General features: G+C 42.2%; 1 protein-coding gene across 3 annotated transcripts in view; it reads left to right on the top strand.

Moving 5' to 3' along the window:
* COL19A1 (collagen type XIX alpha 1 chain) overlaps window positions 1-27,631 on the top strand; it is a 297,117-nt gene that overhangs the window by 268,929 nt on the left and 557 nt on the right. For all 3 annotated transcript variants that reach the window (XM_014782544.2, XM_087437889.1, XM_087437888.1), the window contains 7 exons: window positions 1,918-1,962; window positions 2,066-2,128; window positions 6,464-6,499; window positions 6,623-6,667; window positions 9,316-9,486; window positions 11,196-11,262; window positions 21,170-21,298. In XM_014782544.2, the coding sequence (XP_014638030.2) occupies window positions 1,918-1,962; window positions 2,066-2,128; window positions 6,464-6,499; window positions 6,623-6,667; window positions 9,316-9,486; window positions 11,196-11,262; window positions 21,170-21,298 (556 nt within the window). The remainder of the gene's footprint in view (window positions 1-1,917; window positions 1,963-2,065; window positions 2,129-6,463; window positions 6,500-6,622; window positions 6,668-9,315; window positions 9,487-11,195; window positions 11,263-21,169; window positions 21,299-27,631) is intronic.

The following is a 27,631-nucleotide window of genomic DNA, read 5'->3' on the forward strand; positions in this document are numbered from 1 at the left end:
TTGCCCTCAGTCCCCTTACAACCTGCCCCCCATAATCACACCGTTTTTGTTTCCACGTGGTGTAATGAAGCTTAATTCCCACTGTATTCACCCAGGAGTGACTACACATTACTTTTGGCTATTACCCTAGATTAAGTCTACTTGCGAAGAAAAAATACTGGCAACCATTGAAAGCATTTAAAAGATGAGTGACAGGCTCAAAGGCAATCCAAATGAAGAATTCCAAAGATATTTTTGAAGGATGCAGCATGATTGAAATAAGGGGCTCGCCTGCCACCTATTTGGATGTCTAAGATCTGATAGATTTACTTAAAATGTAGTTTTCTTATCTCATAATTAAGAGGATTAATTGACAGTTACAGATAGAGAAGGGGTAAAAATGTTGCACATGGCAATGCAAACGTACAACTGTGTAATCAAAAATGCAACTTAATTTTTGATAACCGGACCTTACTGTGGCTCGGAAAATAAAATAGTTAAAAGATTCTGGATATAGACAGTGGTGATGGTCATGCAACAGTGTGAATGTACTTAATGCCACTGAATTGTACATTTAAAAATAGCAAAAATGGTAGATTAATGTTATGTATATTTTACCACAATAAAAAGATTTTTTTAAGATGATTGTACAGCAGGGATGAAACCCTCCTACTCAGGCCCATCATGGTCACTCTGCTGAGTACCGAAGGGCCCCATCCTGCTCTTCCTAGGTCAGTCCATCCCTTTCCAGTATATTTAGGGCTATGCAGGGCTCTCCAGGGCTCTCCTCTCCCCCTTCCTCCCGGAATGGCACTTTGGGTCTACAGGAGGAAGTGTCTGTAAGTGCTGGCTGTGTGCAGGGCCTCTGGTCAGTGTGCTCCCCCAGGTTCTACCTGACTTGCAGGATTGCTGCTGCCTGCTATCAACGTTCCTGATCCTTCGTCTCAGATCTCAGGGCCGAGCACTCTGCACCCGTGTCCCATGCCAAGACCCTTTTGGACGTTGGCTTTCTCAGCTCCAACACACTCCCCACCTCGGGCACACAGGACCCTCAGGAGCTCCCACTTGCACACACAGGCTGCGGGGGCCAAGGATGCTCTCTCGGGCCTGTGTCCGCCTAGTTCACCACTCACCACACCTGAACCTGTGCAGGAGGCGCCCCGCAGAATTTTGAACAGCAAGGGGGAGGAAGCCCTCCTTTTTCATATTCCCTCGCACCCTCCTGGGGTTCCTATGGTCTCAGCCCCAACCTACATCCCCTATTATTTGTCTTTCCCTACCACTCGAGGTCCAGGGAATAGGAGGCGCTTCCTTCTCAAAGGCAACATCTTTCAGGCTGGTCTGGACCCTTCGGCGCTTCCCCACTTGCAATCCCTGCTAGACCATCTTTCTCTTGTCCCCGCCGTGGTCTCTCTACCCCAGGATTTCTGTTGTCCGTCCTCCAGGACACATCTATTGACGTGTATCGGAACAAGTCCACCTTGTCCTCTCCCTTTCAACAAAACACTGCCTTTCAAATCAAACATGCTTTTTTCAGGCTATCTTACTATGAACGTAAAAACTCTCTTATGAAACTCCAAGTGTAGACAGGAGCTCGTTGACACCCCTGTGCCCTCCCACCCCCCAAACTAAAGAAGAGCTGCCAGTCAAACAGGCACAAGAGTACTTCCAGAAATGAGGATACGTTGTTTCACATTTTCAAAACTATTCTCCTCCCCTCTGCCCTACACACGTATGTATAGAGAACTGCTCTCCAGTCTGTACCTTAGAGCCTGCAGAGTCAGGCCTGGGTCCCCTGGACCCTGTCCCATTAGGAATGTCACTTCAGTGTAGAAAGCCACAGCCCTGGCAGCACAGTGAACTCACGGGGGGAGGGGGAAGCACGTGGCATCATTCAGTAATTCGGCTTCTAACGTTTCTCCTTGATTTATTTCCCAGGGAAAACCTGGAGCCCCGGGGCCCCCAGGAGCTCCAGGGGAACCGGTGAGTTGCCAGTGACTTATGTAATAGTTGTACTTGTGTGATCCTGTGTGCAGTTTTGAAGCTCTTCTTGGCAACTAATGTCCGTCTGTGGCTGTGTCCACAGGGTGAGAGAGGACCTGTTGGAGATATAGGTTTCCCTGGACCGGAAGGACCCTCAGGAAAGCCAGTAAGTACTTTTTACTACTTAAAATTTTCCAGTTTGAGAAATGTTCTAAGTATTCCCTCTTTGCCTATCTCCTCGGAAAATCTGAGATTTGAATAAGTAGTTTCCAAGGAAGTAAGAGCAGATTCTGCAAATGGAGTTTTGGGGTGTGCTTCTCGCTGAGTGTCCTAGCTCTCTATCAGGGGTCTTTATGTCTTAAACAAAGGTGAGAAGGGTGAGATTTTTTGTTAAGTGTCAGGAAATTAGACTCATTATTTCTTAAGTCTAATGTTCTCATTGGAGTTAAAAAATAAAATGGCTATCACATCCTAAAATACAAAGAAACTGAAGACTCACAGATATAACACTTGTGTTTTAAGCTAAAGAATAAAGTAGAAGCTATTTTCTCAGATTCCCTCCTTTATTTATGAACCTTGTTCTTACACTTTCATAAATCACTGCTGCCAAGTATGTCATCCCCTGTGTCCTAAAAGAGCTCTTAGCTACTGATATATAGTCTTGATGCAACATTGTAACAATCGTTCCTACTAATTCAATTCAGTTCAACATCTATTCGTCCGGTCCCTGCCGTTTGCTAGGGGTGTGCTAGGCCCCGAGGTAGGGGATATAAAGATGAAAAAGACGTGCCCAAACCTCAGGTTTACTCTTTATAGAAAGTCACTGCCCCCATGGCTTGTGTTTGCTGTGGTTGCATGGGAAGGGGTGCTGTGAGGAAAAGAGGGGACTGAAGGTGAACTAGCAGCACGGAGTTCACGCAGGTGGTTTAGTGTCTGGGAAACCTTCAGGGTCAAGCATTCCCTGGCCACCTTCCCCTGGAGAAGGCAATGCAAGATAACGGGAAGCATCAGCACTTTAGAGTCAGCAAGATCTGGGTTTGGGTTGTGACTCAGAGCGTTCTGTGAGGCACTGAAGTCGCACAACATGGTGAGCATCTCCAGTGTGGCCGTGGGGGCTGCTCAGTAAATACTACTCCCATTCCTGCCTCCCCTTTACCTCCTCTTACCAACTCCCCATTCCCAGCCCCTGTAAGCCGTCTCATAAATGCTTGCCTTCAGGCTCCCAGGGACTGTGCAAAAAGTGATTTGTTCATTCCCCAAGTATTTCTAAGCACCTATTACGTGCTGGGTGCTGTTCTGGGTGCCAGAAACTCCTGGGGTTTACATTCTAGTGTAGGGACACAGACAACAAACAAATAAATACACACACACAATTTCAGGTAGAAGAAGATCTGAGTAGGGTGACGTCTACATAGCATTTAAATAGGGCTGTCAAAAAAGACATGCCAGGGCCTGGCCCCGTGGCTGGGTGGTTCAAGTTGCATGCGCTCTGCTTTGGCAGCCCAGGTTCATGGGTTTGGATCCCGGGCGTGGACCTAGACCACTCACCAGCCATGCTGTGGCGGTGTCCCACATACAAAGAAAAATAGAGGAGGATTGGCACAGATGTTAGCTCAGCGCAAATCTTCCTCAGCAAAAAAAAAAAAAAAAAAAAAGGCATGCCATTTGAGCAAATCCTGCATGAAGTGAGAGATCAAGCCATAGGGAGGTTAGAGTTTCTTGTTTCAAGTAAAAGAAATGGCTAGTAGAGCCTGGTGTGTTGTAGGAACAGCAAAAGGCATGAAGTCAAGAATGAACTAAGCTAAAGAAGAGTGGGAAAGACACTGAGGGGGAGGTCAGCAGTGGCCAGGCACAAGGAACTTCTATACCATGAATGGAGTTTGGATTTCATTGGAGCGTTTGTAGCAGAGAAGGAAAACAATTGGACTGCATTTTAAAGGATCACTCTGACTGCTGTGTGGAGAGCAGAGGGTGAGAGCAGACAGAACAGTGAGGAGGCACCGCCATAATGCCCACGAGAGACAACGATTGTGGGAGCAGGGACGTCATGAGAGTAGGAGAATTTAGGATGCACATCGAAGAGACATCCAACAAGACCTGCTGATGGACCGGATGTGGAGTGTGAGGGAGAGACAAATCGAAGCTGTGGTTTGGGGTCTGAGCAGTTACTCGAGAGTAGGGCATTTGGTGAGATGGGAAAGACTGGAGGAGGGTGGATTGGGAGGGAAAATCAAGAGTTCTCTGTTTTGGACACATTCATCTGGATGCACTAGTAGATATCCAGGTAGAAATGTCAAGTGAGCAGTGGATAAGCGTCTGGAATTAGTGGAGAGGCCAGGACTGGAGAGAACGATTTGGGTATTTAAACCCGAGCCTGGGTCAGTTGGAGTCCCTGTGGATAGGGAAGGGGAGAGAGCACTTCAACTGTTAGGAAGAGGACCCAGCAACAGGACAGAGAAGGTGCTGCCAATGAGATATGAAGAAAACTAGGCAAATGAGGTTTCCAGATGTCAAGGAACTAAGCATTTTAAGAGAAAGGAGTGAGAAACATACAGGTAAGTAACCTGAGAGCTGATCATTCCCCACTGGATTTAGAAATGTGGAGGTCCTTGGCGGGAGAGATTACACACATCAGTTTCTTGATAAGAAGGATCCAGTTGAGAGGGGAAATTTTGATGGTACAAGAGAGTGGCTATAAGTTTGAGGAGGCAGAGGAGACTGGTATTCCACTCACAGTGGAAATTGGTCTCAACAAGGAGTGGGGCAGTTCATCCTTCTCAATGAGAGGGAGGAAGGCAGAAGTGCATGTGGGTTGGTGGACCTGGTGGAGGCAAGGTGAGGTGGTTCTCTCCTGTTTATTTTCTCAGAGGAAGAAGAATCGAGGTCATCAGCTGAGCGTGAGGAGAGGGGTGTGATGCTGGAGGTTTGAAGAGACAGGAAAATAGGTGAAAGAGTACTTTTGGAGAGAAGGAAATACAGAAGAGTGGCTGGTAATGCGGAGGGCTGCTTGTAGTCTGCCATCGAACGTTTAGATTGGAGCAAGTGAGCAACGACACAGGGTTTTCCTCAACCACAGTCAGCTGCTCAGGTGCCGATGTTCAGTAGACAGAAAGTTGGTTAGATCCAGGAATGGGGTTCTTCTAGATAAGTGAGATGGGGGGAGAGAGAGGCAGATACATACAGGTTATTGTAAAAATCTCTGACTGCAGGACTCGCCTATGGAAAGCAAGTTAGTAACACCTTCATATACAAAAGAGAACACACATGTCTTTGATGAATTACAAGAGACAGAAAAAACTATCGGCTTATTTCTGTTCTTACATTGTTACCAAAGACATGAATTACATTTTTACACTAGGCGTATCTTCTTTTATTCGTTACACCGGTGTTTCTTTCACATCCTCTCCTTAATCAGCTTTATCTTTCTTGCTTGTGTTTCTGGATGTAAGAAATTCTTTGAACCGTACACTTCTGGTTCTTAGTTCAAGTTCTCTAGATAATTCCCAGGATGTTTCAGAGAGGCTGGGGGACTTCAGTTGGGTTATCAACTGTGACAGACTTTAGTGTAATTTACAGCGGTGAGAGCATGTGTTGCGTGCCGTTCCATCCTCATGGAAACCATTCCAGCAAAATCAGTCTCCTGGGCTTTTCAGAGGAGCATGTCCGTGCTGTTGCCTGCTGGCTACGAAATCGTTTTCCTCTCCTTGGTCTCACTCTTCAAATCAAATGTCAGAAACACATCTGCCTGGGACTCGAGGGTCGGATTTCACTCCAGGTGCTTTTCCGTGGTACACCTCCCAGCCAATAGCTCTCCCGGTCTTAGAAATCTCCGAGCTTTCTTACCACCTCCAGAACTGACTTGTAAAGCTCAAGAAACTTTGTTTTCTAATAAAAAGCCACTATTTAATACTCTCAAAAACCATGACCACAGATTTCTTACTTTCTTTTCATATGTTCCAACTGAAAAATAACAATTGTTCTCCAGCTGACAGTTTATTTCATGGTAGGACGATGCTCTGGCGGTGTTATGAAATTTCCCCAGCAGCAATGAGACCATTTACTGAGAATGAGTCTCTGGGCTGGAAAATGTGTTAGAAGGTAAAAATAAATGCCATACGCCAGCCCCAGCACCACGGGGAGCCTTCTTATTTCTCAGAACGTACCTGATAGAATAGGTAAGGAAAATAACCATGGTGACTATTTCCAGTGAGCGCAGCATTTTCTGTTATTCCACTACACCCTTACTTTTAAAGCCATTATTTCATCCTCACTTTGTAAGTGGGAAAGCTGGTGCTATTAAGGTTAAGTAAATAGCCTGAAGCGAATGGGGCTAGTTAGTGACCGAGTCAGATTTGGAACTCGGGGCTATCTGGTGTTTTCCGCTTCACTACACTGCCTCACCAAAATCTCAGTAGAAATATAATTAAATCCTTAAAATTTAACCCCTTTGTTGTGGCTGTTGATGCAGAAGTAGAAATATTAATCATTTTTGTCTTTATAGGGAATAAACGGAAAAGATGGATTACCAGGTGCTCAGGTATGGAAAATACCACTTAAAGTAAACATTCCAATGCAAAACCACCTCCAGAACACCTGATCCATCAAAGTGATGGGAAATGTAGGCGAGCAGTGGTTTTTAGTGTTGATATCTGTGTTTCAGGGCGTCATGGGTAAGCCTGGAGACAGAGGCCCCAAAGGAGAACGGGTATGTATATTAACATTGGGGTTGTTATTTCAGTCTGTCTGTTCGACTGTCTCATCATCTGAGTTACACAATTATGTATGTGGAACCCTACGAATCTCCCAATATGAAAAGGCTAGGATGTGTGTGATCCAAGATCTCTGCTGGCATAAAACGCAGCAATTAAAGGACCCAGAAGCAGGTCCTGTGGCAGGTACACCTGCATAGTTGGCCTTGTATACACAGCTAAGTCTAGTTTGCTATGCCAGTTTGGAAAGCTTTTGTCATCCTCCTGTTTCAGACACATATCCCTACTATAATCATCACCCATGTTCTTTTTACCTAGAGTTGGGTTTCTCAACCTCAGCACTGCTGATATTTGGGGCAGATAATTCTTTGTTGTAGGTGCCTGTCCTGTGCATTGTAGGATACTTACCAGCATCCCTGGCCCCTACCCACTGATGCAGTAGCACCACCCTCCCTCCGGTTGTGACAACCAGCAAGTTCTCCAGACGTCACCAAATGTTTCCTGGGGGGCTGCCCTGGTTGAGAACCCCTGACCTAGTGGAATACTAAGTTGAGGGAGGGGGTGGTGTAAGGGGTTAGAGAAATGGAAAGGGGGACTGAGTGTATGAAGTCACCAGCAATGCCAGTTATGGTCGATGCTTTTATTTGAATTGTTTGGGTTGTTGATGTCGTTATTGCAACTTCCCATTATTTTCTTTAATGAACTTTAACATTTCCTAGCAGAATTGGAGCCATTCCACTACAACAGGCTACTCAAACATTGTTATTCAGTAAAATTCTAGTAAGGGCTGCCAGGGTGTGTCTGTGTGTGTGCGCGTACGTGCGTGCGTGCACCCGTGCTCACATGCACATGTGTTTATGTACTGGTGTCTAGTTTACTAGTTTTTACTTATTATTACGTGAATAATCCATGATAACTGAAGTAAATATGAAAATAGAGACAATATAAATTTAAAAATTAGAGTCTGCCTTATCCCACTTCACAGAGACGAACACTTTCGTTGTTTGGGATATATTTCCATCTCTCTCACTCTTATACATAGTATACACATATACTTAATGTATCACTGCAAATGAATAGATACTTTTCCAAAAGTGGGTTCATACTGTTTTGTGAACGACTTTTTCACCTAGCAATGTAAAATGACCGTGTCTCCATGTCGGTAAACACAGATCTACACTTACCTCTTAGTGGCTGTGTTATGCCGCTGCTTGCATATGCCTTATTTCACTTTCCCTGCCCCCTTTTCTGGGTATTTAGGTTCTGTTCAGTTTTCATAATAATAAACATCACTGTAATGTACATCCTTGTGCCTAAATTATAAAATAATTTTAATATGTTAAAGATTGTGTTTATTTTGCACATGATCAGAGTATTGATCAAAATGTGCTAGTATTTCTTTTATTTCCTTTTTTTAGTTTTAGTCATCTCAGATGTTTCTCCAAATGTGAGCTGGGTTGATATACTTGTGTGCAGATACGTTTTTATAACTAAGACAGTAGCACTGAAATTAGGTCCATCTGTTTTTTCTTCTTTCTACCAGCTTCTTTCTATATCTCTTCGTTCCATGATCAAATAGATCTCTGTAATTGTTCATTTGTTTTCATTATTTTTTAAATCAAGAGAAATAGAGTTCAGCCTTTTGCAGGTTAGTCACAAATAAAAGAATAATACAGTGAAATACAAAGCCTCCTCAATGCACCATTCCTCTGTATTTGGTGTGCGCGTCACCTGCGGGAGTTGTGGAACTGAACATCTGAAGTATCTATAGCTATAAGCCCCTCCCTCTCTCCCTCTGTCCCTCTCTGTCTCTCTCTCCCTCTCTCTCTCTCATATCCTCTCAGGCACAAACAGAATAATAGACACCTTGTAGGATAAAAGTCAGCCGTAAAGAAGCTTTTTATCAGATTCGGGCACATCTAACATAATCTTACACCCAATTTGTCGTGGCACCTTATTCAATGAATTCTCTAATACTTCATTTATGTCGTTGAGGAAATGACCTCAGTGACGACCCTCTACCCCAACCACCTGCTTGGAACCTTTCCAAAGCTCTCCTCTCTCACCTTCCTGAGTTGTGTGTCTTTAGGGCACAGCATGCGTGCACACACACACGCGTAAAACACAAGTACAGAAACCAACACACAGAATCTAATAAAGTCCAAACACAGAGGAGAAAACAGAAAAAAAGAAAAGCACATGATTTAGGAGAGATTTTGAGTGTCCTGAAGTTTTTCTGAGTGAAAAATCTCAGTGATGAAATCCTCTTGGCAATGTTCCGTTGTTATCGCAAAGGAGGCCCAGGCCTGGAGTGACAGCTGCTGTGCACTTTCCAAAGTGTCCTCATCCTAGGGTGGCAACGTGTACAGCTAATACCATCACTAACTCTTCATTGAGTGCTTCCAGCGTGCCGTTCTGAGCCCTTTCTCGAGTTACCTCATTTATTTCTCAGCGTCCTCTACTTAGTGGATACAGTTAGCATCCTCACCTTATGGGAGATAAAGCCAAGGCACTGAGAGTTTAGTTCACTTACCCAAGGTCCCACAGCTGATGAGTGCCAGTACAAATCCAGAACCTTGCTCTCAACCACAGCTACCGTGGTTTTAGAACACTCATTCTTTATGATGAATTTTTTCCTTAACAGGGTGATCAGGGAATTCCAGGAGACAGAGGCCCACAAGGCGAACGGGGAAAACCAGGCCTTCCAGGCATGAAGGGGGCCATAGGGCCTGTGGGGCCACCAGGAAACAAGGGCTCCACGGGATCCCCTGGGCACCAAGGCCCTCCAGGTGATCCAGGCATCCCCGGCTCTCCGGTAAGTGGTGCCGAGAGCTCTGGGAGCTCCTGGCTGTATTCACAACGTAGCCCTTTTACAATAAAAGCAGTCACAGTCCTTTCAAAATAAATAATGTGAACCTAAACTGGTCTCTGAGAGGGTAGCAACAGCTGTCATTTATTTCAAGTGATGGACCAGATCCTCCAATAAGCCCGTACTGTACCCTACCTCACTGGATCCTCACAGCTAACCTGGGAGGGTGCTGTCCTTTCCATCCACTGTTACAGATGCAGAAACTGAGAGCTGACTGTCCAAGGTGACAGTCATTTACCAGGTCGGACCCAGGGCTGACTTACTCCAAAGCCACGCTCTTAGATGCTATCCGTTGTGTCTCCTCACACTACAGGAAACACCTGTGTCTGTTTCATATTAAAACTCCATTTCGTTAAAAATCAGAACAACAAATCTGCCCTGATAGGGCAGAAGAGGAAACCAGTTGGGCCCAGAAACAGTGTTTAAGGAAGCCGATGTCCTTATTAATATCCTCAGGAGGGGCGGCGAATGGCCATTCCACAGGGAACTTAATCTGCAAATACCCACGTCAGGAAGAGAGGAGAGTCCTGAGTGAGGTCAGAGTTAAGGACACGCTGTCCTCAGATAATCAGCCAGCACCAGATGTAGGGCCAGAGTGGGCATTCCCACAATTTTCACACGGCTTTACTTTCAGCCGCTCTCCCTAAGCTCTACTTGAATAAAGCCTATGTAATGAACTCTTGGTGCTGTGTCCGTAATTGGTATTAGGTGCATTAATTCAAGTTCATTTGTACTGTACACTGTGAAAATAAAATGTTGAGATAGGGCATTCCTGGAACTACTCTATCCTACAGAAATCATCCCCTCTTGAGCCCATCACATTGTCTTTAATGCCACACACATACCTCTGGCTAAAAATCACCAAATACAAAGAAGAGTCGTAAAAGACTTGGAAATTCTAACCATCATGAAAAATAATCACTCTCTTTTAAAAATACCAAGGTACTGTGGTAAAACATTACTATTATAAGTGTTAGATTCTTTGTCAAACTCACGCAGACTTGTTTGTCAAGGGGTTAATATCTCAACTGATGTCACCTCCTTCCCTTTACCATGTCCCACAGCATTTTCTATCAAAATAAAGAAAATTGCTTAAAATAAATGTGTTGGCAATGTGTAAGTTACAGCATAAACTTTGCTGTGAAATGGGTAAAACTTAGTAAGCTTTATCCCATGAATAAAACGTTTTAAAGAATAATCCAGCACACGTGGAGTTCTCTTCCTTTGAAGATACATCACATCAGTTAGATATTAACTTTACCAGCGTCCAGGGATTGGTTAGAAGTTAAACTCTTCCTGGGATATTAACTTGATGATAACACTGTTCAAATTCTGTGACTTCAGAGCATGAAGTCATAGGAAATGTCTGTCGTAAGCGTGTGAAGCCATGTCTCTCCATTGACCAAGAAACATGTTCATATCACTAGCTGTGATTCCTCCCACAGCTTTTAAAGCAATTATGCACTTTAGCTTCTTCCTCACATTAATCAAAACAAGAGATATTTATTGCCTAACATAGTCAATTGCCAAAAGCATTTTTCTTGGTAAACGTACTTCTACGGAAGTTCAAGGATGCACACCAACCCAATATTTCTAGTCTTGATTTGTTCGTGCTATGCTCTATTATAACAGAATTTTCTTTTTTCCTTCTTTAGGCTGATGCGGTTTCATTTGAAGAAATAAAGAAGTACATTAATCAAGAGGTTCTAAGGATTTTTGAAGGTTAGATTTGCTTAATAAACATTTCTGAATTTTTCACTGATTCCCACTTCCCATTCGCTGTGGAGAATCTCTACAGTAACGTTCTGAAAAGACGGTTGTGCAATAACAACCTTAAGAGGCCACCCATTTTATGATGGAACAGCTCTGTTGGATAGAAAATTCTCCCCACACTAGGTTAAATTTGCCTCCCTGTAACTTCCTCTCATCCTCCTTGGTCTGCAAAACAGCATGGGTCAAGCATCTTCCTCTATTCCCACGACAGCCCTTTGAGTATTCTTCAGTATCCGTGGACTCTTCCTTAGCTTTCTCTCCCGTGGAGTCAGTGAATCCAGCTCCTCCACCATCATCGCACTTGAGAGAGACCTAATTTTTAAGTGACGCTCACTCGCCCAGGAGTGCTTTGACCAGGGCTGAGGACAGTGTCTTTTGACGGAGATCAGGGGCAGCAAACTAGGGCCCCCAGATAAATCCACCTGCCACCTATGTTGGTATGGCCCACAAGCTGAGAATGGTTTTTGCTTTTTTGGGGGGGCGGGGAATACATTTTTAAACGGTTTTTAAAATAAAAATAATATTTCATGACATGTGAAATGATCTGAAATTCAAATTTGTGTCCATAAATAAATTTTTTTGGAGCTCACTCACACTCATTCCCTCATGTGCTTTCTCTGGCTGCTTTCATGCGAGGGCAGAGAGCTGAGCAGCTGTGACAGAGACCAGACAGCCTGCAAAGCCTAAGATAGTTACTCTGACCCTTTGCAGAGAAAGTTCTCTGACCCCTGATATAGACACTTCAATCATGCAGCCTAAGGTAGCACTCTTTCTTTTATAAAAAAGCATCCATCTCACCCTCTTGATTCATAACTAACAACCCTGGATCTTCCTCATACAAACTTTATAAAATTAGGCGTTTTTCATTATGCACTGTGTCTATTTTTAAAGTTCAAGTGTGTGATTTTATGTTCCTTCTTACTACAAGTGATTCATGTTCATACATTGTCCCAATCTGAAGATGTCTTGTGGCTTGTTGTCTCATTGTAGGGCAGGTTGGCTGACCCTCCTAACTTTGTGTCATCTCTAAGTTTTATAAGCATGTCATCATTCTAATGGTTGATAGAAATGTTGAATAAAAAAGAGGGAAGAGTCAAGGATTAGGCTTTTCTGAATGCTATTACATTCCTCCTGTCCCCTTGTGAATCACCTGTTGATCTATTGTTTTAGTGAGCTCTGAGTCCATATAGTTGTCCTCAAATCTACTCTACATTTCTTTATCTAGTCACAAGGATATTGTGTGATTTTGTCAAATGACTTGCTAAAATCAAGATCACTCCTCTCAACTGTGAGCTTAACAAGGTGGGAATTATTTGTCTTTAGAAAATAAATCCACACTGGCTGTCAGTGGTTCCTGCTTCTTTTGCAAAGCAGCCTTCTTTTGCTAAGCTAAAACTACCTTCTTGAGTTTTGCAAAGACTAAGATTACAAGATACCCCAAATTCATTGTAAATCCTTCTACTACAAACATGGAATTAGCTACTCTCAAAGAAGCTCTGATTATTTTAACCAGTAATTAGTATTAGAGACCAAAATCTCGGTGTTGATTGCATATTATCTTACTTCACATGAGCACTAGAAATAGAGAGAGTGACGTGGGGACTTTTAGCACTTCAGTGACAAAATAGAAAAAAATGTTTCTGTAAAAATGTATGCTGTTGATTTCAATTTACCTTGATCTCTACTAGGAATCTTTACTTGCAGTGACATGATAGTTTATTAATACAATTGTCCACTCTTTTTTTTTTTTGGCTACCAGTTTTCTCTTTATAAATTGAATGTTGCCCTTAAATTTAGAAATCTCCTTTTCTTTTCTTCTTTTGACCCTTGAATCAAGCATCATGGAATAGGCTCCAAATTTTGCAATCCAAACATTCCCCCTCAACAAGTGTCCCTCAAGCATCAACTCTCTGAAAAAGGAAAAACCAGCTTGAGCTCTCTAGGGGACACTGAACACTGTAGAGGCAGAGGCAGGACCAGCTGATTTGTGGGACTCAGTGCAAAATGAAAATGCAGACACCCTTGTTCAAAAATGATCAAGAATTATAAGACAGCAATAGAACATCATACTGAGCATAGACCCTTCTGAGCCTGGGCCCTGGAGAGACTGCACAGGTGGCATGTACGTGAAGCCAGCCCTGGGCACAGGACATCCAGGACCTCAGAGAGAATCCACACCCTAATGGACCACAAACACAAAATGGAAATGCCAGCAAATATCTGTCTTCGAACTGCGATCTAAAATTCCCCTTTATCTCTTAATTTCCATGGGCTCCAATGTCAATTATCTTTTATCTCAGGCAGCTTTAATGTTGACCTTCAATTTCTTAAAAGACTTTAGATAAAAACATATATTCAATAGTTCAATAGTTAATTAGTCTAACTTTTTAAGGCTGGTTAAGAATGTCAGAAAATAAAACCAAGTTCTATCAGAAAAATATGATGTGTTGAGATATGGGAGGTATTCATTTTGCAAACCCAGTGGACACTGGATGAAGACATGGCCCCTGGCGGCCTGCCCTGTCTATTCAGCAGAGGACACATGGCTCCTCCCACCTGCGGAAGGCTCTGTGCTGCCCACTCCCAGGCCAGTCTGTGGTTTCTCCAAGAAGGGCTCTCTGCCTCCTGAGGAGGGAGGTTGGGGAATCTGCTACACTCCATCTGTCTTGGGGCGGGCTCCCGTGGCTTGCACTTTCTTAGCAGCTCCTCCTTTAAGTCTGTGAGCTCCCTCTCTGCACTCCTGCCCCAACTTCCCCTCTCAGAGTAGCTCCTTTCCTCCCAGGACACTGAGGGGTGCAGGGTCTTCCCAGGTCTCCTCTGGCTTCACCCCCATCTCTCCTACCACCTCTCTCAGTCTCTTCCAGCCTGGCCAGGTCCAGGAGAGCAGCCAGTGCTCCCTCAGAAGCCATAATGTCTTGGCCCCCAGACAATATTCTAAAGTGGCCACAAGGAAATTTTTTCATGAGACTTCTAGACTCTGAGACTCCGAATTGAAACCCCTTCTTCTTTTATCTCTGTTGGCACCAGTCCAGCAAGACTGTCTTCTCCCAAGCAAAATTGTACCTAATACCCAGAATTTAGTTATTTAGTACTTTAGTTGATTTGTCCCAAGATTATTCCAATTCAGTCTATTTAATTTTCCACTTAGAAGTCACCTTTTCATGGCTTCTGAACACCACTTACAAAAAAGAAAAAGAAAAACTCCATTTTCACAAATCATAGAGCTCCAAGGTCACAGTTCTCCTTTTCAGAAAGCTTTCTCCATAAAAGCAAAGATTAGTTTTCACGTGTTAAGCACTTGCAGTTAAGAACTGTGGTTAAGCGGCCCCCATCTGCTGCTCTTTCTCTCAGCCATTTCCCAGGAGAGCTGGGGCAGCAGCAGCTAATGCTTGTCTCTGCGCCATTTACCCCTGCACATCGACGGCCTCAGGAGTGATTCTCTCTGCTCGGCACCGTCACTGACTGTCAGCCGGGGCTCAAGGGAGTCCTCGGGAGATCCTGCCCCCACTGTCATACCAGGGTCCACACGTGGCCTCTAGTGAAACCTAGACCAGGACTGAAAACTTGGGCTGTCCTCATGGAGCTTTCCAGCTCCCTTGGGGATTCCCAGGTGACCCCACTGATATAGCACCTCCACAGAGGGCTGTTCCCCAGGACACCAAGCCCTCCTTCAGCATCCTGATGCCCCTTTCAAACCGAGCCATGGTGAGGAAGGTGCTTTTCCACCAACTGCAAGTCTGGGTTTCTGGTGGATCGCAATGCACAAACATACACCCCATCTACAGTTAGATTAAATTCCTGATTTGATTGGCCCACAGGTCAAATCCTTTTGCAAGCAAGGTGGCCACACACAGCGGGGACAGACGCCATGTGTCTCAGCTTGGCTTCTTTTGGCTTTACGAGGGCTTTGCAGCTGCCGGTGATGCTGCCCACACAAATTAGGATCTTGCAGATCTGAGAAGCTTCATTCTTGCTATGACACCATCCTATTATACTTGGGGATTTACATCACCATGTGGGAAGAATCTACCAACTTGTGCGGGGATGTGGACACACATCTGGCTCTCTCAGTTCTTGAGACAAACTTGGGACCAACAAGGCCTCACCTGTAGCTGTGGGAAAGAAGGAAGGTTGGGGCTAAGTGTCTCTGAACAATATTTCTGCCTCCAGGTATCCAGTGTTCAGGAAAGCCTTTACCCATGTTTTCTCCATTTTTCATACCTATGTTTCCTGTATTATATGCGAACATGTGTGAGTGTGTATTATCCTGTTCTCTGGTTTCAAGGTTGCAGCATCGCCACTGGCATCTTTACAACTAGGATGTTAATTTATGTGTGTATATGCTTATTCGTACATATACACATCATGTGATAGATGCACATATTGGAGATGTAAACGTAACTTTTAAAAATATTTTCCACAACATAGTCTCTATTTCTTCCAATTTGCTTCTTTCTGTGGGTCTATCCTTCAGCTTATAGGATTTCTTCAGGGCCAGTAATCCTTGGTTGTCTGCTCATAGAAAAGAGTGGGTGCTACAAACCAACAGCTATGAGTGAATAGTGGGGCTTGCCAACTGTAAGCTTCACTGTAGGGTAGTCTAGCTGGGCTTTTTCATTGAAAGACCCTCAATTTCAGTGTCTTTAAGTCCCTCCTCTTATTCTGGCCAGATTTCCCAGAGGAAACACTTCCATTTCCTGCCTGGCTGCCAGCATTTGGGGAGCAAGATAGAAGACTAGGGCTTGGGCCTCAGCACTGAGCACGGAAATGCCCATTTATTCTCCTTGTTTTCATAGGGAAGCAGGAGCCTCCGTGGAGTCTGGGGTCCCCAGTGCAGAGATGATCTGTTTACCCTTCTCAGATAATAAACCTTCAGCCTTCACTAGGCATGGGGAGGGGCAACTACCAGCTGTATAGTGCAGAGACAGGTATTCCTGAGACGACTACTTTCAGCCGCTTCTCATTTCAGGTCCCCTCCCTCACACCCACTTCCAGTGTAACTTGTACTGCAATTCCTGAGACTTTGCAGGATTTTGTGGTTTAGAACAGGTTGTTTCTCAGCTTCTAGTGTGAAGAGTTGGTTGTCTTGAGTCTGCTAAGTCATCTGTCACTCAGCCATCTGGTTCTCAGCTTCCAAAATTTTGCTGTGTTGCCTCCTTTCATATTCTCCCCATTCTTGTGGTTTTATGCCTTTAAAACTGTCTTACTCTTGTTTTGCAGGGATTCAGGGGGGAGTCAGAGCAGATGTGTGTGTTCAGTCCACCATCTTTACCCACAATAACATTGCAAAGCAACACGCTTACAAAGATGGCAGAGGGTTGGGCCAGAGATAAATGTAGCAGTAAGGACGTTGGAGTCACAATGAACCACAAAATACATATGAATCCACTAATGATGCTGTCGAATTGACAGTTAAAATGAAACCAGGAAATAATTATTAAGATACGAAAGGAAATTACTCTTCTGATATTTTTGTCCCTTAGGAGAGAACTGTATCTAATTTTGGTTTCCCCATTTAATAGATGTTTGGAAAAGCCCTGGAATAGTGGAACCAAAAAGTGATTTACAAAACAGATTACCAAACCTTTGAATAAAAGTTATTTAACCTGAAGGCTAAGAGGTGATGATATTATCAAGTATATGATTGATTTCCTGAAGGAAGCACTCATTAACTATTCTCTGTTTCCATAATGGACTAACGAAAATAAGTTGAAGTTGTACCAAGAAAATGGGCAATTAAGCATTTGAATGGGCATTTGGAGAAAAAGATGAATTTCTCTCTCTGAAAATATTTGCAAATTCTATCTGTGAAATAGAAGTTAGACATGGGCCAGATGACATCTGAATGTCTCTTCCTTCTCTATATAATGTAGTTTATCATCACATTAATATTAATGTCTGCATTATATTAATGAGCCCATTCTCCAAAGAAGGCAAGCCATTGGTCTCATTTGTTAGAATGATTGCTGTGGGTTTGCGTTGGCAGATGGAATGTGTGTGTGGTTTATGCAGGCTCCTATCTGAGCTCTTCAATTTCCTGCCTCATTAGAAAGCATAGCCAAAAACAGTCTAATTGACCAAAGATCCCTGAAAACAGAGGAAAGGCAATTAAGAACACAGGTCTTTATGAATCATTTAGAGGCTCAGAAACATTATTTTAAATTACAGAGCATTAGAGTAGGGTTCAGAAGAAGTAATTACCCTTATGCTAAATGACTAGTTCTGAGTGTATCGTAAAGCTATATAATTTACAGCTAGAAGTAATTATTTAAAAGAATTTTCTGTTTTACTAAAAATATTAAAAACTACCCAAAGCAAATCACTTGTAAATTCAATCCATACGCTAAAGCAGAAAAAATTTGTACTGTGAATATTTGTGTTTAGACATTAAAAGTATTCAAAGAGATATGTCTCAAATTAAGAAAAATTGTACTGAAATACATATTTATCTTTTAAGTGCAAAACCACAAATAATGTGCAAAGTTTCAAACTATGATCATTGAATTTCACATTTGTTTATAAAACACCCAGTTTACAACTTAATATAGTAAAGATATTATATCTACATTCAATGTGATGGTTTGCAAAATTATAACTATATATTACAAATTTGTTTTATCTATTGACTGGAAACAAATGTATTAACATCAACCAAACATGTCCCAGGTGGATGGTCGGGTGATAAGTTTTACTGGGAGGTCAGTGGTTTAACATCACTCTTAGGGATGATCATGAGCTGCCCATTGGTCTCCACCATCACTCTCAGTCAGTCTGCAGCCAGAGATTCTGGTCCTGTGGATGTTGGAAGGTTTTCATTCTGCTTGCTTTGTGATTGGAGAATGTGAGTGTAGGGTGATTACTCTTGTGACAGTTACAGCTGATACTCCACATTTTGGGGGGCTTTTCCCTTAATAATTCTATGTGAAAAAAATTTTGTTTTACTTTCTTAAGCAGTGTACGGGCCTACATTTTTTTAAACAAATTTTTTATTGAAAGCTCATTGAAAAATAGATTTTACTAGGAGTAATTTGCTCTTTATCATAAATTTGTAAAATATCCATATCCATTTAAGTGAAATGTGCCTTTATAGTTCAACTAAATGAACTAAACTGAGTGGAAAGACTGGAGAAAATTGAAGCAACTCTTAACAGGGTCTGTATGATTTGGTCTCTGTTTTTGCTAACTAAGCTATAGTTTCTAGAATGTTCTCTCATTTGGTCCTTGCTTGCAAAATAAACACTTATTTAATCAGTTAAAACATTTTCTGGAAGATTTGTCCACACCAAACCTATGCTGAATTTTTCACATTTAAGATTTATTTCTTGTTACACACTGAATGTACCCTTGAAAAATTGTGAGTTTTACAAATTAAACCATTTGAATTTGCTTTTTGAGGAAAACTATGAGAAAAGAAAAAAAAAAGAAACAATGTAGTTAATTTTTTTTGTCATGGAAAGGAGATGCCTTCTTCCAGTTTTCTATTTTAAATCTAGTTATGCGTATATTAGATTTGTTAAATGTGAGATATACAAATTATAAACAAACCAAACAAGTTTAAATAAAAAATCCAATGATAGATTGTATTTATAATGGATTTTGCATGAATTTGCATTAATGACAATCAAAATTAATTCTATATAGTAGTAAAATATTGAACAAGCTTTTGAGGTAAAATTTAACTGAACAATAGCCTTTGTGGGATTAATAACCAAGAATTCTATAATATTATGTGTAATCCTAAAGTGATTATTCAAAAGAGTAATTCTCAGAAGAAATGTCTTACAATTATATTATATTATATAAAAAATTCTAGTCGTAAAATAAAGCAAATAAAGCTTGCTAGCAGATAACCTTTACAGTATATGGGGCTGATAAGACATGGATTGTAGTTCTTATTGAAATGATGACCTCTGTCAGGATCCCTCCGTGATCCCTGAACAAGCGCACTTAATGCGGATGGTATAAAACGTCCAACACACGGCCACTTACATAGCATATTTAATTTAGTTAATAATATACTTTGTTTAGGAATTTATTTTAGAGTGAAAATTCTTATTTATATTTTCATATTTACATTTTCTTTGAATTCTCTCGTTTTCCATATCCTTTAAATTTCATGAGTTATTAACATACCAGTGTTCCACAATGTATACTCACTTTTATCCAAAAGCACTGTTGACTTATTTATCAGTCTCTAAGTATTAATAGATGCATGCCACCTACGCTGCCTATGAAGATATTCTCAAGGACTAACGACTGAGCTCACCTTGAGGGGGCCCCTTAAACAGTCTTCCATTCCCTCCCGGGATTCTTTCCGTAGGACCTCGATGAACTGGGCTCCAGGGCGTTTGGTGGATGAACAAAAGGGCAAGTGACAATGACATGTCCCTTGAGAAGGCAGCATTGCTTATTTGGGAAGTATTCGATTCATAAGAGTCACATCACTCAACACTCACAAAAGATGTTTTTGACATTTTTAAATGTTCTGGATAATTTATCAACTTCCCGTAACTTGTGTGTTCTTAGTTTCAGTATTTTCTTCAGGTTCACAGAAATGTATAGAAACATTTTGTTGTGTTCACTCTGTCTACCACCGGAATTCAGTGAGGGCGTGCCTTTCTGCACCAATGCTGATTTTTTTCTTTGGCCAAATTAGACCTTCTTCCTTCTAAAACCTTGGCTGAAAACTGGCACAGACTAACTGGAAATCGAACCAAAAATAAATAAATAATATCAAGGCTGTATAAGACATTTTCTTTAAAAAGCAAAAATTAGTTGTTGGCAAAGGACAATATTTGCCCAGCATAGAAATTACACAGTGAAATCATGATGAATATGAAGCCAGTGACCATCTTTTCAATAAGTAAACCTCTCTATTCATAATGCAGTTTTCTTCAAGGTTATAAAGTGTCACATGCTGTGTAAGTTATCTATTGCTGCCTAAGAAAGTACCTCAAAACTTCAGTGGCTTAAAACAACAGCGTTTATTATCTCACATTTTCTGCAGGTCAGGGACTTGAAGGGTTGCTGAGTTGTGTGGTTCTGGCCCCAGGTCTGTAATGGAGCTGCAGTCAGGATGGCAGCCAGAGCTGGAGTGAGCTGAAGGCTTGACCAGGCTGAAAGAGCCACTTCCAAGTTCACTCACATGGCTAGTGGCAGGTGGCTTCAGTTCGTCCCCACATGGGTCTCTCCATGGGACTTGTTGAGTGTCCTCACTACATGACAGCCGGCTTCCCCCAGATTGAGTAATCTAAGACACAGGGTAGCCAGGGAGTCATGGCGCCTTTTATGACTTTTTCTCCCTGGTTGCACACTGTCAGTTCTGCTTTTTTTCTCTCCATTAGCAATGAAAAGCAAGTCCAGCCCACACTCTAGAATAGGGGAAGGAGACTCCACCTAATTCCATTTGGAAAGGAGTGTCAGAGAATTTGTGAACATATTTTAAATCACCACACACACATTCACAACATTGCTAGAAAGTGGCTTAAATTTATTGTTAAAACCATATTTAAATGTGAACCTAAATTCTCTCCACAGGTCCTTACCAGAGGTTAATTGGATTCTAGGGTATTTATTGTTCTCTCCACTAGATGGGCTGCCTCTCTGAGATGCTGAAAATTCTCAGACCCTCTGATCAACACAGCTGGTTTGCATCTATATTCGTACAACTTTGTGCGATCCATTTTATTTGACCAATCGAAAAACTATCTCAGCAATCATACCAGTTGGTAAATTAGATATGCTTAAATTGAAAACAAAATAGTTTTCTTTGTTGGATTTTATGTAAAAAATATTTGGAAATTTTTGACATAAAAAGTATTTCCATGATATTTTATTTTCCCTTTCATAACTGAAGAGAGGACGGCTGTGTTCCTAGCCCAGCTCCAGCTACCCGCAGCAATGTTGGCTGCTCAAGCTCATGGGAGGCCTGGGCCACCAGGAAAGGATGGGTTACCTGGGCCACCAGGAGACCCTGGACCCCAAGGTAAGTCTTCAAGTATAATATTTGTTTACTGGCTTCTTTAACTCTCAGTATTTATAACATGCTAATCATAGTTAAGGCAAAAAAAATAAATATTTATGTAAATATATATATGTATACATAAAATGATTTAATATAGAATATCCTGTCAATATTTGATATTCTAGAAGTAGGTTTTTAACTATTACTCCTTCAAATTTAAAACTGGTAATTATCTGCTAACCCAAATGTATTTTAATAATAATATTTGTTACAATAATAACAGCAATAATAGGCGCTTATATATCATTATTATCTGGGACTCTCGGAGTTGTTTATGCCTCCCTCTTGATGTAAGTACACAGCAAGAATCATCATCTTAGTATCTTAAAGAAACTGAAGAAAAAGACTTAAGAGACATTACTATAAGTAGTGATTTGAGTCCAAAATATATTTTTGAGAAATTTTAGAATCCTTCTCCTTCAAATAGAGATTGCAGATGGTAATTGTTGAATTTTAAAGAATTTCTTGTATAGTTTCTAAAATTTTTAAAGGAAGACTTTACTTAAATTGCCCAAAAATTTGTTGTACTGATGACAACTTGATGAGAGACATGACCTTATATACAGCTTGACTAAGGTAAGCTGGCAAGGCCGTTCTCTAGAAGCATGATTAACAGTCAGCAAAGGGACAGAATAGATGTTGGTGTAGACGATTCGCAGCTCTGACAAGGAAATGTTAAATCCAGGGAGCACATACCATGAAATGTAAGACCCGGGAAACTGCCTTTCGTGTGTATCCATAGAGGAACCCAAGGGACCTCCTGGAAATACTCAAAAGCTTGTATAGAGCATAAAAAGAGTAAGTTAATACCAAAATCACATAGGCATACAGTCCAAAATACTATGTATGTAGAGAATGAATTTTCTTCCCCTCGTTCACTATCCTTCCTACTGCTGTTCCGGAACCTTGAGCCTTGTTTTCTGAAGGAAGTGCCCAAGGTGACTGACACGCCCTCCATCATCTGGAGAGCAAAAACTGTCCCCAGTTACAGGGTCTGCTGGGGTCCTAACTCACAATCAAGACTGGCAATGCTTTGCTCTAGTTAGCACAGTGTAAAACAACAGGGTAAAATCACTCCAGTTTGCCTAAACTAGACGGCTTATTCTGGCTTTCCCGTAGATCATAGAGAGCTCAGCAGATAGTTGGAAGAAAGGATGTAGAATCGGGTATAGCCTTCCGTGTGTACACCGTTGTGCAGAGGGTGGTTAATTATTATCTTTCGCTAGTCGGGTCTGTTGTGAAGGCAGAGTACGTGAGCCTGGAAGGAAGAGCTTGAAAGCACATCTGAAGATGTTGATGCCTCCAACCGCGTGAAGAGTAAGGGCTGTTAGCACCAACGGGAGGAAAACCTTGGACAGACGCTTCTAAAAGCAGCGGCCTAAGAAGACAAAAACAGTGGAGAGTCAGGACATCAAGGAAAACCATTCTGGAGGTCGTGTTGCCTGTCCCCACAAACACCTGTCCCTGGGCTCCCTTCCTGTGGAGGGAGGCCCACCTGGAGGGTCTCAGTCAGAGGCGGTGCTGAGTCAAGCCGTCCCTGAAGCTTTGGAAACAAGGCTTCTGTGTATCTCTTGCCTTGCCTTCCCCTTGCGAAGGATTTCTATGGGATTCATCTACTGCTCTGCAGGGAGATCTTATAGACTACCTCTGCTTCGGATAGGGCTTCTGGAGGCAATTCTTGAGTTTGAAAGACTTCCCCATATTATTTCCCACGTTTTTAAAACCAACGTGTAATAAAATTGACAAGACTTTTGTCCCACCAGAGGGTCTCTGACGTCACACGTGTCTTGACTGTAACCCATGCGTCTCCTCAACTTTCCCGTGACCTCTCCTTTTCATTTAACTGCCAGAAATGTAGCAGAAAAAGAAAACTTGCAAAATATGGGAACTCGTTTTTAAGAAATATTGGCCCGTAGTGATGCCGTACTGATCATCCTGTGTAAAGCCACTGAGACATCTTACTGTAAAGAATAAAACAAGGGTCTGCTGTGTGATTTTTGGTGCCTCCCCAGGAGTTCACAAGGACTGAAGGGCTTTTCTCTGGGAGATAGATAGACATGAAGTGCTCAGAAGATGAACTTCTCATGTAACTTCAAGGCTTTGCTCGGCTTGATTTACAAATTTTCTCGAAAAGGAAAGAAAAAGTGCTTATAAAACTGTTACCCTAGTGACCATGCAAACCCCAGCTGCTGTTGGCTGTTCGTCCTGGTCGGGACACAGTGACAGAGTCTGAGGAGAGGCCGAAGTGAGGACGCGGCACAGAAGGGAAACGGACATCGGACACCAAGCGCAACTTGGTGTGTCCACCCACGCAAAATTCTGCATGATGGTGGCTCTTCCAAAATTTCCAAGAGACTTGATTTTTCAGTGTTTTTCCAGAAAAAAATCCATTTTCATTTGAAACGAAGTGGTTTGGTTTGAAGTATGCACTGCAGAATGAGTCCTTTGTTATCTTACTCTCTTTAGGGAAGGACAGAAATTTAAAGGGTCTCGCAAGTTTCCTGTGCTTCTTCTGAGAAGTGAGAGACCAGAGAACAAGGAGAAAACGGACGTGAGGCTGTCAGAAGCACACGATGCAGGCTGGACAGGGAGGTGCTGCTCCTGCCAAGATTCTGACAGTGAGAACTGGGGGACCCTGGCCTTCCCGCAGGGAGAAGAGAGACCAATGTCATTCTGAGTTGGGTCAGCTCGTTTGCACTTTTCCTAAATTCCCAAAAGAAGTGATTGTTGACATCTTTTCTAAATTCACAAGCCTTTCCAGGCACAGTTAGATTTTAACCATCCCGTGGATTTCTGACTATTGCCCTCCCACTGTGCGCTGAGAGGGGCCCTTCCCTGGTGTTCCCTGTTCCCGCCATGTGTCTCCGTTGTCTGACCTGAGTGTTCGTGCTGCGGGGTGAGGACAAACGTGCCACGTCAGGATCAGAGAAGCCCTGAGAGGCCTGATCCAGCTGGATTCCCATATAGGAACAAGAGAGGCAAGTTCTCCCAACAGACTTATCCTCTTGGGCGAGTTTTAGGAGAAAGAACTTCATTTAAACTTTTTCCAAACACAACTGATTCTCCACCCTGTGAACACTCTGAAGAACAGACACCACCCTTGAAAACCCCAGCCGTTTTGGAAAGAACCCCGCACTTGCGTGGATATGGAGTTAGTAGGAGAAAACAGATCCAGCCGTCCTGGGTGCTTTCCATCGGTTTGGAAGGACAGTATTGGGAATGGTTGTTCTTACTTTTGAACTTCTAAAGTTGAACAGTTATTGGTTTATAGTGGAGGAAACATTCTGTTATTCGTTTGCGAGTGGCCTACAGGGTAGTTCATGTGACTGATGTAGATTTGACCTTTCAAGTTTGTCTAGCAGCAGGGGCCTGAGGAAATGGGGGGCATGTGTGTGTCAAAATGACGGCAGGGCGCTGCTGTCAATTAGCAGGCCGGAGCCAGGGAGGCCACTGAACAACGTGCAAGGCTGGCGGCAGGCCCCACAGGGAGAATCGTCCTTCCCAAAGTGCTGTAGCCCTCCCTTTCTGGCTCCATCTGTCAGTGTGCAGATAGATGCAGATTTACGACTCTAAAGTGAATCCTGGAGTTGAACAGACACCTCCCTACTGGAAACACATAGCCTCTCCCACCCAGAAAACTAGCGAGCGCCCCGTTTCTTCAGTGATGACGCCTCCAGATGCTTAGGTTAGGGGACTGCCGCGGTCTCATTTCTGTTCTCTTACACAGGCTACGGTGATAGCGAGCTGTCATCCTGCTGCTCAGAGTCCCTGAAAATGCATGTCCGCTGGCAGATAGACCAGCCTTCCAGCCTTTTCCAAATCAGGAGAGGCCTACACTAAAAGGGCAAAAAGCTTAGTTCTAGAAGATGGGAAAGCTGTTCTTGACTTCATTAGCACTCCTAGCTGAAGTTTTTGTGAAGCAATTGTAGAATAAGACCTCATGGCTTTATGGCAGCCTTCATAGGAAATGAGCTTGGGGCCTTATTAGGAAGTTTAAGAGAGAAAGCTCGCACGTGCCTGTGTGGTTCAGTAGCTTTATCTACTAGTAATAGGTGGTTATTCACCCAGTGAACTGAGAGGTCTGTACAAATAAATGATTACGTTAGACAGAAGTGTAAAGGTTACCCTATTATACGAATGTACAAATTATTGTTTCCTCTTTTGTGATACCATATGCACTGAAATCCACGTGGAATAATGTATTTTTGCATTATATTAAAATATGAGAACTGAGTTTAAACATGTAGGTTTTAGCAAATATGTTCTTCATTTGGAATTCTGGTAGTCTTATTAATCCTCGTGTTAATCTAGAGTTCATATATCTTTAGTTATTTTTCTTTCTTCCTCATTTTTTTAGACTATGATCTTAAGCACTTACTGAGAAAGCTTGAGGGTCAGCTTCACCATCTTTCTGTGATAGCGGAAGCTGAGTTGAACTCTCAAATATACCTCATGTAATAAATGTTATTTTACAGAAATGTTTAAATAATGGATTTGGAAGGGTGCTTTCAAATGACCCTAAGTACAGACATTTTTTCTTGTTGTTCACATATGTTAAATGAAAGTCACTTATATAAAAGAAATCCTGATAATATTTCAAATTTGATTATGTATCAATTTAGGATATTGTGCCGCACAGTTGGGCCACTGTTCTCTCTGGGATCTAGGAATGTATTGAATATCTGTAACATAGTTTTCAGATATAATTGTGTGAAAATTTTCCACTGGATGTATTTCCAATGTGCGCATCAAAATATTTCCTGAATATTTATCCTTTTTTCCACTATTTTCACGTTTATGTCAGGTCACACCTCCAAAGCCAAGAAATAACTGTGTGGTGATTACATTGCTAATGTTATTTGGATAATAGTGTGTACAGTGTATGGTCAAGTCAAAACAGAGAATGGTAACCCCAAAATGATGTCTAATTCTCGACAGTAATGGGAAATAATTTGTCTTACGTACTGTTCATAGAAAGTATTAAATTTTCTCCTCCTCTCCTGGTCTGCTGCAGTAACACACTTTTACAGAAAGATGCAACTACGTTAGGGTCTACCATTTCCTACTGAGGTGGTCTCCTACCAATTGTCCTTGCTGTGTGTCTGCATGATTCTGTGTGACTGCTCTGTTCATTCGGGACCAGGAGCAATCATTAGGCTGCTGTTTAAGTGCAAAAAAGTTGGAAATTAAAACTCTACTTACCATCACTGGAAAGCTCTTGTAGCCAAAGAACCTTTTCTTCAAGTGAAGTCTTACATGGGCGCTAACATATAAAACACAGATAGGGGCCACCCCGTGGCTTAGCAGTTAAGTGCACACACTCTGTTGCTGGCGGCCCGGGTTCGGATCCCAGTGTCCCACATACAGCAACTAGAAGGATGTGCAGCTGTGGCCTACAACTATCTACTGGAGCTTTGGGGAGAAAAAGGGAAAAAAAGGAGGAGGATTGGCAATAGATGTTAGCTTAGGGCCAGTCTTCCTCACAAAAAAAAAAAAAAAGAATTTTCCCCTATAAAACACAGATAAAAGTGTTTTATGCTTTTTTAAAGCAGAGATAAGGGCTCCCAGAGGCACAAATTTCTCAAGCTCAGGTGACAACAAGCATGTTCAACAATAGGAATGATTTTGTCTTAAAATGGATACCAATATCTGAAACCTAATTCATTTTGGTTAAAGCATCTGAACTTGATAAAGTGAGTTTGGAAGGACCCCTCAGTCTCCTCTTGCTTTCTAGCATTGTTGAAGCTCCTCGTCCTTTGGAGTTACAAACCGCCATGTTAAAATGTGGGGTTGCTGTTTTAACTTTACTTAGAAAGGATGTAATGTTATAGTCATCAATTTGAACAAAGATCGGATTTGTCCCCTCTCCATTCCTGAGATGGATGGATTCACATATATTCACACTCCTACTGTCACTTATTAAAATCATGAGCTTCCATTCCTTTTGTACCCTTTAATTCATGGACTAAGGTCCAGATTCTTGCTGTCGTATTATCTTGTCCTCGTGTTAAGCAGAATTCTTTCAGTATACCTCTTATATGTAGTCTGTACCCACCCTCCAGTCTGAATTCCTGTTGAAGAGATCTCACACACCTGTCATAGCTATTTGAAAGAAGATATGAATGACTGAGTTATTTAGGTATCATTTTCAGTGCCCAAAATCTCCCTATCAAGAGTTTAACTAGTTGGAACTTTCTATAGTAGTGGCATATTTCTAAGATCCTCCTTGTCCATTGCACCTAATCTGATTGATATGTAAGTTTAATATGTGGTTAATGCAAAACAGCTACGGTA

This window comes from Ceratotherium simum, chromosome 13, assembly GCF_057802395.1.
Source record: "Ceratotherium simum simum isolate JZ-2026a chromosome 13, ASM5780239v1, whole genome shotgun sequence".
NCBI classification, from domain to species: Eukaryota; Metazoa; Chordata; class Mammalia; order Perissodactyla; family Rhinocerotidae; genus Ceratotherium; species Ceratotherium simum.